This window comes from Mus caroli, chromosome X (genome assembly GCF_900094665.2).
Source record: "Mus caroli chromosome X, CAROLI_EIJ_v1.1, whole genome shotgun sequence".
Classification (NCBI taxonomy): Eukaryota; Metazoa; Chordata; class Mammalia; order Rodentia; family Muridae; genus Mus; species Mus caroli.
The window spans coordinates 89730100-89745881 of record NC_034589.1 but is presented as its reverse complement, the minus strand read 5'-3'; the positions used below and the strand labels follow the sequence as shown (position 1 = coordinate 89745881).

At 39.0% G+C, this 15782-nt stretch overlaps 1 protein-coding gene across 1 annotated transcript in view; it reads left to right on the top strand.

Moving 5' to 3' along the window:
• Positions 1-15782, top strand: part of Arhgef9 (Cdc42 guanine nucleotide exchange factor 9) — a 122302-nt gene that overhangs the window by 84713 nt on the left and 21807 nt on the right. Inside the window, exons 8-10 of the mRNA XM_021153587.2 lie at positions 2732-2964; positions 7082-7211; positions 13122-13253. Coding sequence (XP_021009246.2) covers positions 2732-2964; positions 7082-7211; positions 13122-13253 — 495 coding nt within the window. The remainder of the gene's footprint in view (positions 1-2731; positions 2965-7081; positions 7212-13121; positions 13254-15782) is intronic.

Genomic DNA, 15782 nt, shown 5'->3' with positions numbered 1-15782 from the left:
GTTGTGGGTAGCTGGCGAGTGTCCTATTTTCCCAGATGTTAGGATAGTTAGTATAGGACTGTTTCTGCCTGGTCCTTTTTGAGGAGAATGCTTTTGTCTGTTCTCTTACTCTTCTTTAAAGCTAATGTGTTTCTTATAAACAGTAGATAGCTTTGTTTTTTGATCCATTCAGTCAGCCTATATCTTTTGATTGGAGAATTGATGTCATTGCTATTTAGAGTTATTACTGAAATGTGTATGTTAATTGTGGTCATTGTGTTGTTAATTTTTGGTGGATTTTGTGTGTGTGTGTGTGTGTGTGTGTGTGTGTGTGTGCGTGCACACACACACGCACATGATTTTTAGTAGTGCTTTGGGTTTTGATAATCATGGTTCATATTTCTTTCAACAGTTTCTTGGCTGTGTTCATTTCTCTTTTCTACCCAAAATATTGTTTGCCTGTATTTTCCTTACATTTGATCTGGTAGATTTATTTTTTCTCTTTTAAAATATTTATTTTTATTTTGTATGTGTTAATGTTTTTTCCACATGTAAACATGGAGGTTAAAAGAGTGTTGGGTTCCCTGGAACTGGAGTCAGGAAGGGATGGGATGAGTGGCATTGGGGTGGTTGATGTTATATCATGACTTTTTTTTTTTTTCTGTTTCAACGAAGGCAGAGAGTTTTGCGGGATAAGTCTAGGTTAGTTACTGTGTTCTTTTTGTATTTTAAATACCTTGTTCCATGTTTTTCTGGCTTTCAAAGTTTCCGTTAATAGCTGAGCTGTTATTCTTTTTATTTATTGTGTTTTCCTTTTTATATGGCTACTGTTTTGATTAGTTTTTTCTTTGTTCTATACACTTAGTGTTTTAACTATTGCAGACCATGGGGATTTTCTTTCATATTTTTGTCTATTTGATGTTTTGTGTACTTCTTAGATCTTCAAGGGTGTGATTTTCCTTAGTACAGGGAAGTTTTCTTCTATGGTATCTATCCTTCTTTCTCATCTATTCTTATAATTAATTGAAAGTTATCTACTGCAGGTTAGTGGCAGGAATGAGAAGTCCTGTCTTAACACTTACGGGTTGAGGATGTTTCAGTCTTTGGTGGTCTGACTAGCTCAGGGCACTGGATGTAGAACCAAACTAGACTAGTGATTTGGGGAGGGTGTGTGGTGGCAAACTAACCTGTCTAGGCCCTGGAGAGGCTAATTCTTACATTTTTAAAGATACACAAAAAATGTTATCTTGCAGAATGTTGATTTGGTTGTTTGTTTTACATTTTGAACAAATTCTAGTTGTTCTCAAGATCAGCAAGTAACGTGTGGTTTTTCTCTTGATCACAGGCCCTTGTTACAATAGGTACCTTACTTATAATAATTATTCAACTTCAATTCTGATTCTTGATATTTGGTTTTAGCAACAGAAATCAGATATACCTGACAAAAACTGTATTTTGGAAGAAAGATAGTCCCATAACATTACATATTTATTAAATGTCTTGGCCGTTTTTAGTTTCTTCTTTTGGTACTCAGGTCCAATCTATCAGAAAATCTACTGAGTGCTTTCTCAGCTTGTATCCCCAATGCAAATATTTCTTGCTGTTTGCCCTTGGCCATTGTTATCCACAGTATCTGGTTTGCTGTAGTGGCTTTATAACTATTATTAGTGTAGTTCACTAGCCCTGAGATCATCTGCTTGATTTGTAATACAATAGCAACCAACTGGCCATTCTTGTTTCTATGTAATGGGTGTACACACACATCATTGTATGAGCATATGAGATATCTCTAGAACACAACAATTTCATTCTTTCCTCAAGATCCATAGTCTATATTCTTGCTTTCTGTATTTTTCCAGATAGCTATGTGGTTCTTTCCCATTTCTTCTTCAAATATAATGTAAAAATTTTCTTGGAACTTTGTACATGAATACTACGTCTATATAACTCCTGCCTTTCTCTCCCCTGGCTCCTATGATCTCCCTCTTCCTCCAAAAATTGTGATCAATTATATATATGTATATATATATATATATGCATATATGTACATTTGTATATGCAATCTACTAAATTCATTGAATGTGGCTCATCTGTACATATGTCTAGGGCTAACCCTTTGGAATTAGACAACATATGCAGGAGTTCATTCTTAGATGGAGAGCAACCATTGAGCACATGAAGCTCTTTATCCAGGGGTAGGGTCCAAAGTGGAATTGGCATGTCACCTGGTATTGTCATAATGCTGGTCTTGTTCAACCATGTTAACATTTCATGAGCATATTTTCTTTGTTCCATCTAGGGGATGCTATCTATCAGCAGATATTCTGGGCCTCTGACCTTTATCGTTAATAATTTTTTCAGGAAAACGTCATTATACTCTTTAGAGTTCATCTCAGTTGCAGAATATGTTAGTTTGTCATTGCAAGAAGTAGAATTTGTGATTCATTTCTTCTAATGGTTACTAGAATTTTATTTGCAATATTCTGTTTCTTCTTGTTATGTTTAGCCTCCCTTAACCATCCAGAACTGTTTTACTGTTCCCACTTCCTCATTATTGCTAAATTAACTTTATAATTGGTTTGTATAGCTACCAACTGTGTAGCTATCTTTTAATATTTTTATTATAAATTATGACTCAAATGAAAACTGGCATTACCTTAGTATCTTTACATATGAAAATTTGTCTTTCTATTATTTTAAAACTTCTTTAAAGGTCTCAGAGCCTTTATTTTTCCTCTTCTTTTCTCTACAGCAAGATGGATTCTGGATATATTCTGAATATTGTAACAACCACCTGGATGCCTGCATGGAACTCTCCAAGCTGATGAAGGACAGCCGCTATCAACACTTCTTTGAGGCCTGCCGCCTCTTGCAGCAGATGATCGACATTGCTATTGATGGTTTTCTTTTGACTCCAGTACAGAAGATCTGCAAATATCCCTTACAATTGGCCGAGCTCCTAAAGTATACTGCCCAAGACCACAGGTAAGCCATTTTAAGGACACAGAAGGAAACAGCTTTGAAATATTGCCACCATTTGACAATATGCATCTTTTTCTATTCCTGAGCCTATCGTTACTTTATCTATAAAGTAGGATATATTCCTGCTTACTCCACAAGCCCTAGAGAGTTGCTTATAAAGTTGTGAACTAGTCTGTACACAAAGTCACATACATGATCTTATATGTAACTTATACCCCACCTTCATGGACTACAGCTTCCAGCTTGGCTTTTAATACTAGGGTTAGCCTCGTGAATCAAACTTGACAGAGTAAGTGCTTAACCATTTATTTCATTCTGTTTGGAAGACTCAAATGTCCTGCTGATATCCTTCCTAACTTGTACCAATCCTACATTCTTTCAATAAAGCTAATTCCCTTGTTTGCTTACTTGGCTTTTCTATGCTTTTTTTTTAATCCACCCACTGTACATTGTATATAGACTTAGAATATAGTTGAGGGAAAACAGATTGAGACTTTTCTTGAAGGTTTTAATTTCTTTAATATTTAAGTATTTTTCTTTCTTGTTTCTTCATCATCTTCCTCTTCTACCTTCTCCCCTTCCTCCTCCTTCTCCCCCCTCCTCTTGCTCCTCCTCCTTCATTGAGACTGAATATGTCTGCCTAGACTGCAGCTCATTATATAGATGAACCAAGTTGGTCTCTAGCTAAAATATACTTGCCTCCTGAGTGCTAGGATTAAAGGCATGTGCCCTCACACTCCACAGTTCTTAAATATTTTCAAGGGAAATAACCCAACAAAGGCTATGAAGGCTATCTCGTTGAGTGGAAGTAATGCATTTCATCTCTTAGCAGTATGGTATATGCTAAAAATCATGCCCATCGATGGTGACAACTTACAGTTTCTAGCCTGACTTTATTTGGTATGAAACTTCTGACTTTGGACTTGTTGGTTTAAATACTCTTAGCACTCATTTTTATTAGATATTTTCTTCATTTACATTTCAAATGCTATCCCAAAAGTCCCCTATAAGAAGAAATAAGTTCCTTGCTCAAATTCCCCAAGCTTTCATCCTGACATATTTGAAAATAAAATATAAGCACATCATTTTCCTACTCCATCTCCTCCCCCTTACCCTTCTTAATGTCTTTTCCTCTGCTCCCACATGTCCCCTTCTTTTTTAATGATTCTTGTTATATATATATATATATGAATACAACCTGCTGGATCCATTGTATGTTTGTTGCCTGAATATGTGTTTCTATGGCTAATTGTTTGGTGTTGGATAATCAATCTGTGTTGTGTCCAGCCAGCAGATCACAGCCTGGGTTCTAGCCTGGAAAGGCATTTTGGAAACCTGGAAGAGAAGAGGGGCTAGGCGGCGAGAGAAGGGAATGAAGCTAAGACAACATTCTGATCAAAGCTCAATTTTACTATTTTCAGACACTCAGTTATAAAAAAAGGGAGAGGGAACCCGATTTCCCGCCAAACAATCTCGGGGTCCAGTAGCAGGACAAACACGTGTGTGCCTTCAAGCAGCAAAGGCAGGGTCCAGCAATAGGCGTGGCAGGACGAATGAACAGGAAGCTCCACCCTTGAGCAAGCAGGTTCAAGCAGGTGGAAAAAGGGAGACCACAAATCTGGAGGCTTATCGCTTCCTCATCTATTTCCAATGATGAAGGCTCATGGTCACAGATTATTTGGCAATTTCTACATCAACTTCCAATATTTCCTTATTAGACATCTACCACTTAACTTAAGGATACCTGGTCTCATGACTGTGAGCTAAAGACAGACAGGAGTAGCAATATGCTAAAGGAAGAAGAGGATAAAGACAAAAGACAAAGCCATAGAAAAACTGTTTTTCAGGTCTCAGGAGCTATATTAAGATGCCCCAAACAAGTTTTAGAGTGTTAGAGACTTAACCTGATAGAAATATCTGAAATGAGACAGCCAGAGTAGTCTCTGAAGTAGAAGACTGGATGAAAAGTGATAGGAAATAAATGAAATTCTATTTGCTTATGAAAGTATGTCATAATTACCCCTTACCTAAAGTAAGAAGAAAAGGGGAAATATAAATGTCATGGTTAGTTGATATGTCTAAAACTAGAAAATCTTGGTTCCGTCACTCCCAATAATGGGTGGTAGCCAACCATCGTAGCCATTTTCTTGTTGGTGTGTTCACTTTTAAAGCTAGTGGTACAGATCAGATGTGATAGCATTTATTCTTGAACCATTGTAAGAAAAGACAGCCAGCTAAAATGGCAAGACTAACAATTATAGGACCACAGCCATGATTGTCTAATACTTGTGGTCAGGAAGAGGACTTTCTTATCACCAACGTCCAATTGAATGTCATGTTTGTGATGTCCTTGGAGGATTAAGATAATAACTAATACAACTGAGGAACTAAATTTTTAGCTTATTGAAGTTTAATTAAATATGACTATGGTACCACTCTGAATGGGATAATTCTATGATTACCTCCCAGAAAGTGGATTGAAATACTGGTACCCTCAAATCAATAAAAGGAAAGACATAGGGGATAGGGAACTGGGCCTGAAGATCTGCAGTACTTATTTCTGTCATTACTGCCGATACTGTAATTACAGTTCTGTCTAACTGGCTTGGTCATTCTTGTCAAAGAGAGACACTGACAGTGTTAATGAGCTCACAGATCATCCATAGAGAGGAACAAGCAATGTGACAAGATGCATAATGTGATAGTGGGAACAAACGTGAAGTTTTACAGGTGAATCTGAGCAATCAACAGTTCAAGAACTGGTTGAGAGATTCATCTCCTAGAAAGCATGTTTTGAAAGCCTTAGACAGTATAATTAGTCGGTAATTACACTCAGTATGGCTGACTCATCATAATACCAGAAAACATTCTAAGGTTCGAAATTTGAGTACTTCTAGCTGTCTTGAGAAAGAATAATTTGGTTAAGAGAAAAGTCTGTTACTACAGTGGATCAAATGCAATAGTGTTTGAGGTCTATAGTTCTGGAATGTGTGCAAAGTACAAATTAGAGTCATGGATGGTACCTAAGAGGAGGTGTTGCATGGTATCTGTCCTGGCATCTAGAGCTCCCCTTCTTTGACTTGTTCCATTATTCCATTCTCCAATACATTAATAACAGGGAAACAACATTTTTACATCCTTTCTCACAACTATTTTTCCAATCAGTGCTGGGAGAGTATAAAGGCTACAACCACAAGATAGTTTAGCTTTACTGAAAGAAGATATTAATACTGAGCTGTAATTAATCTTATTGCCTTCTCAGGTCATCCTGTCTGTGTCAAGTGGCTGGAGTCGCACTTTCAGTCTGCCTTTTATAATAGCTATTCAATTGGAAATCAGGACAGACAGCAGACAAAATTGGATAGAATGATATAACTCTCAACACAAATTATCAAATGTTTCTAGAAGCTGGGATATAGATTGTACTTCTCAGACCAAGAATTCTGTGGGAGATATCCTGTATCATAGCTATCACAAGAGAAATGCTTAATACTTAAATACTTAATCTTATGAATTAAGAGTAAAATAGTATGTATGGATGAGTGCATTTATTTACTAAACCCATCAATAAATTCTGCCAAAATCTCCCCATTTTCTGCATGAGAAAATTGAATCAAGTGCGAGTGACACTTGCTAAAGACAACACTGCTAGTTAGTGATAAAACTGGGGGTGAACTCAAGAGTCTGGCTTCAAATTATGTGTTCTCATGCATTATCATATACTGATCTCCTCATTGTACCAGAAGAAAAATAGCACTATTATTCCATGGTGACCACAATGACGCCTTAGAAATGCAGATAGAAGAGATGACTAGGATGTCTGGACTATACTATGTATAATGCTTCTGTCTTGTTCCTTGGCTGGTTTTATCAGGTAAGACACAAATAGAGAGGTATAAAATTTGAAGAGATCTATTCCCTTTGAAAAGAGTTTACAGGTAGGATATCTATGAGGCCGGTATGGTTTTTGTATGAACATAAGTCACATAGTCATCTAAAAATAGGACTGGAAATTACTATCTGATAATCCAGACTCTTACTAAGGAGGAAGAATAGAATGGATTTAGGAGTGTCGTATTGCACATTGGTTCATCCACATTTCACTCTTATTTCCTCACAGTGATTACAGATACGTTGCAGCTGCTTTGGCTGTCATGAGAAATGTGACTCAGCAGATCAATGAACGCAAACGACGTCTGGAGAATATTGACAAGATCGCGCAATGGCAGGCCTCTGTCCTAGACTGGGAGGTAGGCCCTTTATTAACAGGGGTTTGGGGAGGCCCCACTTGCTTGTTGAATAAGCTATAACTAGCATCCTGGCCAAGCTCTGTTTTCATCATTATTCTAAAAATATTCTGTCACCTAGTCATCCCAGTGTGGACACCCACAGTTTCTTTGAACTTAGAGAGGAAGTGACTGAAATCGTCAAGCTTTCCTTGCCAAATGTCACAAACTAGGAGTGATGACACTTCTTACTCATCTCTCAGGCCCAGGTTGTATGACCTGATAGCATGTAGGCTGACATAACCAAGATGGAAATGTCAGCAGGAAGGAAGTGGCATTTAAAAACGTTGTGGTGAGAGTAGAGAAGTAGATCCAGGACCTTTCCGTATGGCCTTCAACTCAGGTAGAATTTTCTGTGTTTAAATAACTGTATTTCCTTTAACATTTCAAATTGCTTAGTCTATCTCAAGGTGACCTACGGTATAAGGGTTAACAAAGAGTTGATAAATGTTCAGACAAAATCTTTGTTCTTCTACTTCTATTCTTCCTAGTGTGGATGATTTAAAAACACCACAATAATTATCAGTTGACACATTTTTATTCTGTTTGATAGATAATGTCTTCTAAGGGTAGAATACCAGTGATACCTTGAGATATAAAAATAAAATACAATGTATATGTATAGATAGAGGGCAAGAGGGCAGAATGTATACATATTTTCATATATTTAAACCCTTGCTTATAAGGAGATGCCATCACTGGCCCAGAATTAAAAGAAAGTAATGGATTCTCCTTTCATTGGGAAACCTTGAGAACCTATTTTCCCTTGAACAGAGAAAGGTAGGATGAGTAACACGAAGACAATTGTTGTCTTGGTCAGGTCGACTATTTGGCTAGAGAATAAAAACTCTTGCTTTAAATCAGTGTCTGTGTTTTTCTCCTCCTCTTTTCCTCATGAATATTCAGATCTCTTTACTTATCTCTAGTTACCATTTCAGTCATCTGCCATATCCTATGGAGACTACTCTACCCCTCATAAATCCTAAAAAGTAAGGAGATAAGTTAAATTGTCATGTATCCTTTAAAGAGATTACAGCTTACAGCAGTTTAGATTAGAATGGAGGAGAGCCTGTTTCCAAGGACCGTAGTTTCTGGAAATTTTCCATTTCTGAGCTCTGTGGTTCAGAGATTTGGATGAGCTGTCATTTCACTCTTTCACGTTAAATCATTCTCTTCAGCTTCCCCCACCCCTGAAGATGTTCAGAAAGTGCTCGTGTTTGTACCTCATGTTTGAGAACTAAATCATGTGGCTATAATTTTCTCTTTATGGTATCTCTCCCTTTCTTGCCTGCTTGTTTAATACCTGATGCCCTATTCTTGTCTGCTTGTTTAAAACCTGATGTCCTATTCTTGTTTACTATTGGATGGTATAATCCAAAGAAACCAGAAGATGGTTTCTAGCCAACACAGTATGATGGATACAGAAAAGGTATCCATTTAAAAGTGAAGGTGAATAAATAAAGTGTACTTCTTGGTCCAAAAGATTAAACATAGGCCCAGGTAAATTTATTACTTCTTTACACTTACTGACATAAGTTGACTCAGGCACCATTGAAGATTAAACTGGTTAATAAGGGTTACATTTTGTTTTACCATTCTTTCAGTACTGCTCTACCTTTTGACCTTAAAACCTGACATTTTTCATCAACAAATATATTGGGTCTTATTGAGAGCTATCCTGAGATGCAAGCAGCGTATGGGCCACAGGTTAGATTAGATATGCCTGCTAGGCCGTTCAGGCCACAGCTCCAATATCAATTATCCTGTAATCAGGTAAATGAAGCTGAAAAAATGGGTTGTTAGAATTAATTAGACTGAAATGAAGTCTGTTCCTTGAGACATTGGCTTCACAAAAAGTATATGAAAAACTTGCAGGAAAGCCCTGGGCAGGGTTTAATGGTCACTGTTCATCTCTTAACCATTGGTTTCTTCACTAACAGATTGTTGAATACTTACTCAGTATCGGGCATCATTCTGTGTTCTAGAGATGTGTTAAGTGGTGGATCAGTTTCTATGCTTTATGTTTCAATAAGGAAGAAAAACAACATAAGAATTTCATCATCAGATATGGATAGGGAATATGGAGAAAATAACGTATTTTAGGCTAAAGTAATATAAGAATTACCAAAGGGGACAACATTTGAGAAAAGACCTAAAGGAGATGAAGGATAAAAATCATGTGGCCTTTTTGCAGCAGAGCATCTAAGGTGGAAGGAAGCCCCTGAAATCCCACAGTTAATGTTCCAAGCAAAAGAAAGAGGCCAGTGTCGCTGGGGGGAAGGCAGAAGATTGTATATGAATAATGGGAGGTCAGATTATATATCCTTAAAGGGCTTTGGCTTTAAGTTTGGGTGGAAGGCACTGGAGGATATTGAGCAAATATATGACAGTAGGAGACTTGCCTTGTGAACAGCCCCTCTTTGTCTGGCCCCTGCCAGCCATTACAGAATCTGAGATGAGTCAGACATGGCCTTATTCATCTAGAGCAGGCACATAGGAAAGTGAAATGTTTGCAGTAAATGCTGGAAAGAATGAAGAACCCCATAAAGGCAGTGGGAGTAAATTGCATTTTGTGGACAAGATAAAGGGATGGATGGTGCAAGGTGAGGCAGAAGAGACAAGAATGAAAGCTCTAAACAGTGAGAGCACCCTTTCTCTTATGTAAACATAACTTTCCCTCACACAAACATATTTGGTACTTTCAAGTAGTCATGTGGAGTGGATCAAACAGGACCTGCTTAAACTGCTTCCCAGGGACACAGAGTGAGTTAACACAGTCATTTTAACAGATTCATCTTACTAATCTTCCCAATGTAGCAAATTTTTCTGATAGACAAGGTACCATCATTCAAGAGCAGTCTTGTAGTTAGGCACATGGGATTCTGAACTTGGTTGTAACTTTAATTTTTTTCAATGTCTACTTTTAGTGATAGCTCTTAAACATTTGAACCTCCCTTCTAGCCCACCACTCACAAAGGTAGTGGAAAAGGAAGGATATGGGGTAAATGGGGAAATGGACTTGTTTAGAATGTGATCTTTGGAGCAAATCTTCTTTTTTATTAGATATTTTCTTCATTTACATTTCAAATGCTATCCCAAAAGTCCCCTATACCCTCCCCCCGCCCTGCTCCCCAACCCACCCACTCCCACTTCCTGTCGCTGGCATTCCCCTGTACTGGGGCATATGATCTTCACAGGACCAAGGGCCTCTCCTCCAAATGATGGCTGACTAGGCCATCTTCTGCTACATATGCAGCTAGAGACAAGAGCTCTGGAGGTACTGGCTAGTTCATATTGTTGTTCCTTCTATAGGGCTGCAGACCCCTTCAGCTCCTTAGGTACTTTCTCTAATCTTATCTGTGTTGTCAGGAAATCAGCAGTTGAGGTCACAGGAGTCAGCAACGGCAGCTCGATCTATTTGCAAACACTTCACGGATATATGAGCAGTTTAGTTCAATAGAGTCTGAATAGCAAACACAAATCAGCAGCAGTGGCCCAACCTAGCAGAGACAGCCAGGCCTCGGCCTCAGGACAATTCAGCAGGAGGAACCAGGGCCAATAGGAATGCCAGGAAAGGTTCTCTAGTATGTTTCTCTCAGCAAAGCAAAGATCACCAAGGATGTAAGTAAGAGCAACAAGCTTTACACAGCTAGCACTACAAACAAGCCTAGCTCAGCCTCTGTCACTGTCCCTGGAGTCCTGGAATCTGACTGAGCATTTGGGCTCATACCTATAGCCTTAGTGCCTGAGTTGCTTCAGGAGAACTGCAAGTTCCATAGCAACCTGAGCTACAGAGCAAGCTTCAGGCTTACCTAGCCTACATAATAAGATACTGCCTCCAAAATAATCGTGTTTGGCATCAACTTGTGTTGTTAACCAACTTTTATGCATTCTTTCACGTTATTCATATTCAAAGTAGATTGTGGCATGTCTTCCTCTCTTGTGTCAGGAAAGGCTAACTCTCAGAAGTCTTTTCCAGCCCTTTGAATCCCAAGGCTCAGTGCTAGTATATAAACTCAAAAAAAAAGAGACTCTTTTACATTTGTCTTGGACACTTTTGTACCTAAATTTGGATAATAGAATCAAAGCAGTATTTCTTGAGTGGCTTTCAAGTTCTGTTATTAGAAAATAATCCACTGAGATCTCCTTTTCTTTTCAATCTCCCAGACTAGAGGTAATGGTATAATTAAGAATACCATTTCCTGATGTCACTCTTTTTAGCATATTATTCTGCCAGAACTATATGCTTCTGATTATTTCTGAAGAAATATAGAACGTCTACCTTTAATCTAATCTTGAACCTTGGGTATAAACCTAGCATTTTAAGGCAAAGCTATCAGAGCTGGTACTGGACATATCAATTTTCTTTTACCACATTTAACAGCTGGCAAACAGACTGAGGGAGAGGAAGGACTGGACATCTGGACAGTTTTGAGTCTAGAAGCAATATAATTTATGATAAAGAGTAAACATGCTCTCTGGAGATGGATGAGGATTAGGTTGAACATCTGTAGCCAATAAGCTTCATAATCCTGCCCTATCACTTGACCTTTTGGTACTTGAAGTAAAATTGGTGCAAGATTTTTCATGCAAATTGGTGTCAGAATTCTTGTGAGGCACAAAAGACAGAGTGAAAAACAGTACCTTGCACAATATTGGTACCACGTATGGCCCCTGGAGTGATGAGTTCTCTTTCCTGAGCCACTGCTCCTTATTTCCACCTTCACATAGGCTAAAGCATGTGTTGAAAAGTTTCTAATTTTATTGTAAAATTTTTTCTCCCTATTGCATTTTTTATATGCAAAACAGAACATTTTCCACTACCTTTTCAGGCTTAGTGAGAGACCAGGTTGGAACTGAGGGACTGGAGCACAAAAGAGATTCATAAAAGATAGCAAGGAAGAGAAAAGAGAATGCCTGCCTGTCTGACTGTCTGACTGTCTGACTGACTGACTGACTGACTGACTGAGGGTCTCATTTAGGCTCCGAGTAAATAAGAATACAGGAGGAATGGAAGGAGGCAAAGAGAAGAAGGAACACTGACTGACTAAGGGATATTCTTATTTAACCCCATAGTAAATAAGAAAATGAGTCTTCTCACTTACAGAACCATAAACCTTCTTTTTAATTAGATATTTTCTTTATTTAACATTTCAAATGTTATCCCCTTTCCTAGTTTCCCCTCCAAAAATCCCCTATCCCTTCCCCCTTCTCCCTGCTCCCCAGCCTACCCACTCCCATTCCCAGTCCTGGCATTCCCCTATACTGGGGCATCGAACCTTCACAGTACCTAAGGCCTCTCCTCCCATTGATGACCGACTAGGCCATCCTCATCTACATATACAGCTAGAGCCACATGTCCTACCATGTGTGTTCTTTGATTGGTTGTTTAGTTCCAAGGATCTCTGGGGGTACTGATTAGTTCGTATTGATGTTCCTTCTATGGGGCTTCAGATACCTTCAGCTCCTTGGGTCCTTTCTCTAGCTCCTTCACAGAAGAACACACATGGCATGCACACACTGATAAGTGGATATTAGCCCAGAAGCTCAGAATCCTTCTTACAAGGGGGAACAAAATACCTATGGAAGGAGTTACAGAGACAAAGCTCAGAGCAAAGACTGAAGGAACAACCATCCAGAGACTGCCCCACTTCGGGATCCATCCTATAAACAACCACCAAACCCAGACACTGTGGCAGATGCCAACTATAAACCTTTTAAGAGAGCCCAGAAGTCTCTCATTTCCTCCATCTCTACAAGGTCTTACTGGCTACCTCCCATCCCAGTCTTATGCTCACTTTTCGGTATCTCTGTGTAAGGAATTATACCAGCTCTACTACCTGACTACGTCTTACTATCCAATATCCTTCCTAGGGAGAGGACATCTTAGACAGGAGCTCGGAGCTGATCTACACTGGAGAGATGGCCTGGATCTACCAGCCCTACGGCCGCAACCAGCAGAGAGTCTTCTTCCTGTTTGACCACCAGATGGTCCTCTGCAAGAAGGTAAACTCAACCTGTTCTTTTCTATGAGAGTTGAGGACTTCAGGGAGCACCACAAGCTCCTCCCCTTCATTATCCCCAGGTGTTTAAAGAAATAGGCAAAACGTGCCAGAGGAAATTGGCAATAGTTCCATATTAGAACTGGTATGGCATGAAGCTCATATGCAACAGCGAAATGCTGACGTTAACACATTTTATCCTGGTATCATTATATGTTTTCCTTCATAATTCTTGAGGTATTCCTTCTGAGCTCCTTGTACCCACAACAGATAGCCAGCAAATTTAAACCAGCATTGAAAGAATATTGTGGTAGTGGTAGCATACTTAGCAAAGAATACCTTCCCACTTGAATGGGGCCCCCTGTACCCCATTCTTACCCAAGGAACCAACAAAGAGGACCACTTGTTGTTCAAACAAGTAGGGACCTCTATGCTACAAGATTTTCCTTCATACTTCTATCCATTTCCTATACAAAGTGAATCATCAAACCACCACCACTCCAAACCTTCATCCATGCTGTTGTTGGATATCCTGTCTCAGTAATCATTGTGAAGAGATATCTTATACTTGTCACTGATCCTTGGATACCTCTGCAAATGTTAGTTTCTTAGCCACATCTCTTTAGCAAAGAGTGATAGCATATATTCCTCCCACATAAAATCTCTACTGCAGGATCCTAATTAGGATACTGTTCCTCTTTTCATGATAGAAGGTTCAAACCAGTGTTATCAGTAAGATTTGCCAGACAAGAATTTTGAAAGAGAGAATATGAGGGAGATATCAGGGTACTCAGAGTGACTTTCAAAATTAATTTTCATTCTTTGGCTTTTCTCTGCTATATAGCTACTTTGCTGTCTCCCTTATCCAAATGCCCCTGAAGAGGGGTACTAAGTCTTGACACATTAAGTGAACACTAAAAACATATATGTTTTTTGTCCCTTGCCTTCTCTGTATGTGCATGTGTGATGTATCCTACATTAAAACTTTGTGGGTTTGACTTTCACAGTCAATTGAGAGAGTAAATTGAGCTTAGATTCAAACTGCTTTGGTGTTTGCAAATAAACTCTGAATGCCAGATCTGGAATCGATAACCTGCTGGTTAATTAGGGGAGCTATTTCAGTCAAGAACTGAACCTGCAAGAGAAAACTTGTCAATCTGAGACTCAGCAAAACACCAGTGTCTCCTTTAGCTCCACCAGCTCTAAGCAGAACTTCCATACAATTAGGAGGCAGCCTTTCTGAAGGTTAGTAAAGGCAACAGGAAGTTCTTAGCTTATCAGTCATGTCACAAATAGGCGTTTGTCCTTTGTTCCCACTAAGCTATGTTCATGCTTAGAACACTTAGTCAGAGAGAGGGAGAGTGGGGCAAAGGAAAATGGAGGAGAGAGGGGGAGAAGAAGAAATGCAAGAAGAGGGAGAGGGGGTGGAAAGGAGAGAATAAGAGGGAATTAGGAATCTGGTTTGTTTCAGGGTTCCACACTACCCACGTTTACTTCTTTTTTTGTTGTTTGTTTTGAGGATTTTTTTGTTATTTTTATTAAAGATATACTTTATTTAAAAATATACCTCATAATTAAATTCAGGTAACCAAATTTGAGTGTTTAATTTTTTTCCGGCCTATACTTCTTGATTTTGACATCTGTCTCCAAAGGATGCAGTTGCTTTAAGTAAAATGTGAAACTGAGCTCTGAAAAACAGTGGCTATAGGAAGCACTGTTAGGAGCCCAGATACAAGAAAGTAAAGCAGAGGGATAAAGGGATAGATCCTTGGGATAAAGGAAAAGAAAAAAGGTGGAGGAGTAAGCTCTATTTAGGAGCAACGGGGCAGGGGAAACAAGCAAGGAGTGACATGCCAGCACTAAGACGACAACTAACTAGTGAGAAAGGCAGTGATTAGGAAGACACTGGTAGTTAAGGGAAGGCTTCCAGGTTTGGGGCAGCCAAGTTGGAAGCATGAGAAAATCAAGCAACAGGATGTCAATGACAACAGAAACAAAAGACATAGCTTCTCTCAGAAGAGAGTTTTATTGTTTTACTGAGGTCATAGGCTTTCTTTCCAGAACAGAGGCAGCCTAGAGTTCAAGGCTGTTAGCTCCACATACATGGATGTTCCTTATGCTGGCTTCCCAGAGTTAAAACGCTACAGCCTTGTTGTGTAAAGGCCACTAAAAGTATCTGATTTGTCCATGGTTGAGGATTTCTGCATTATCTACAATTAGTCTTTCTATTTATCAAATGTGAGGCAAACCCAAAAAATAATAATGGAGTGAAAAGAAGGTTGGCAAAGGAGCGAGGTACTTTGCTAAATTGTTCTTACCATTACTGGAAAAAACCTGACTCTTGGTAGCAGGGGAAAGGCTGGGGGAAGGGAGGGCACAGATCCCTCCAGTTGAAGATAACCTTTGATATAAGAAAAGCTGGTGCTCCACTATGTTCATAGCAGATTTATTTATAATAGCCAGAAGCTGGAAAGAACCCAGATGTCCCTCAACAGAGGAATGGATACAGAAAATGTGGTACATTTACACAATG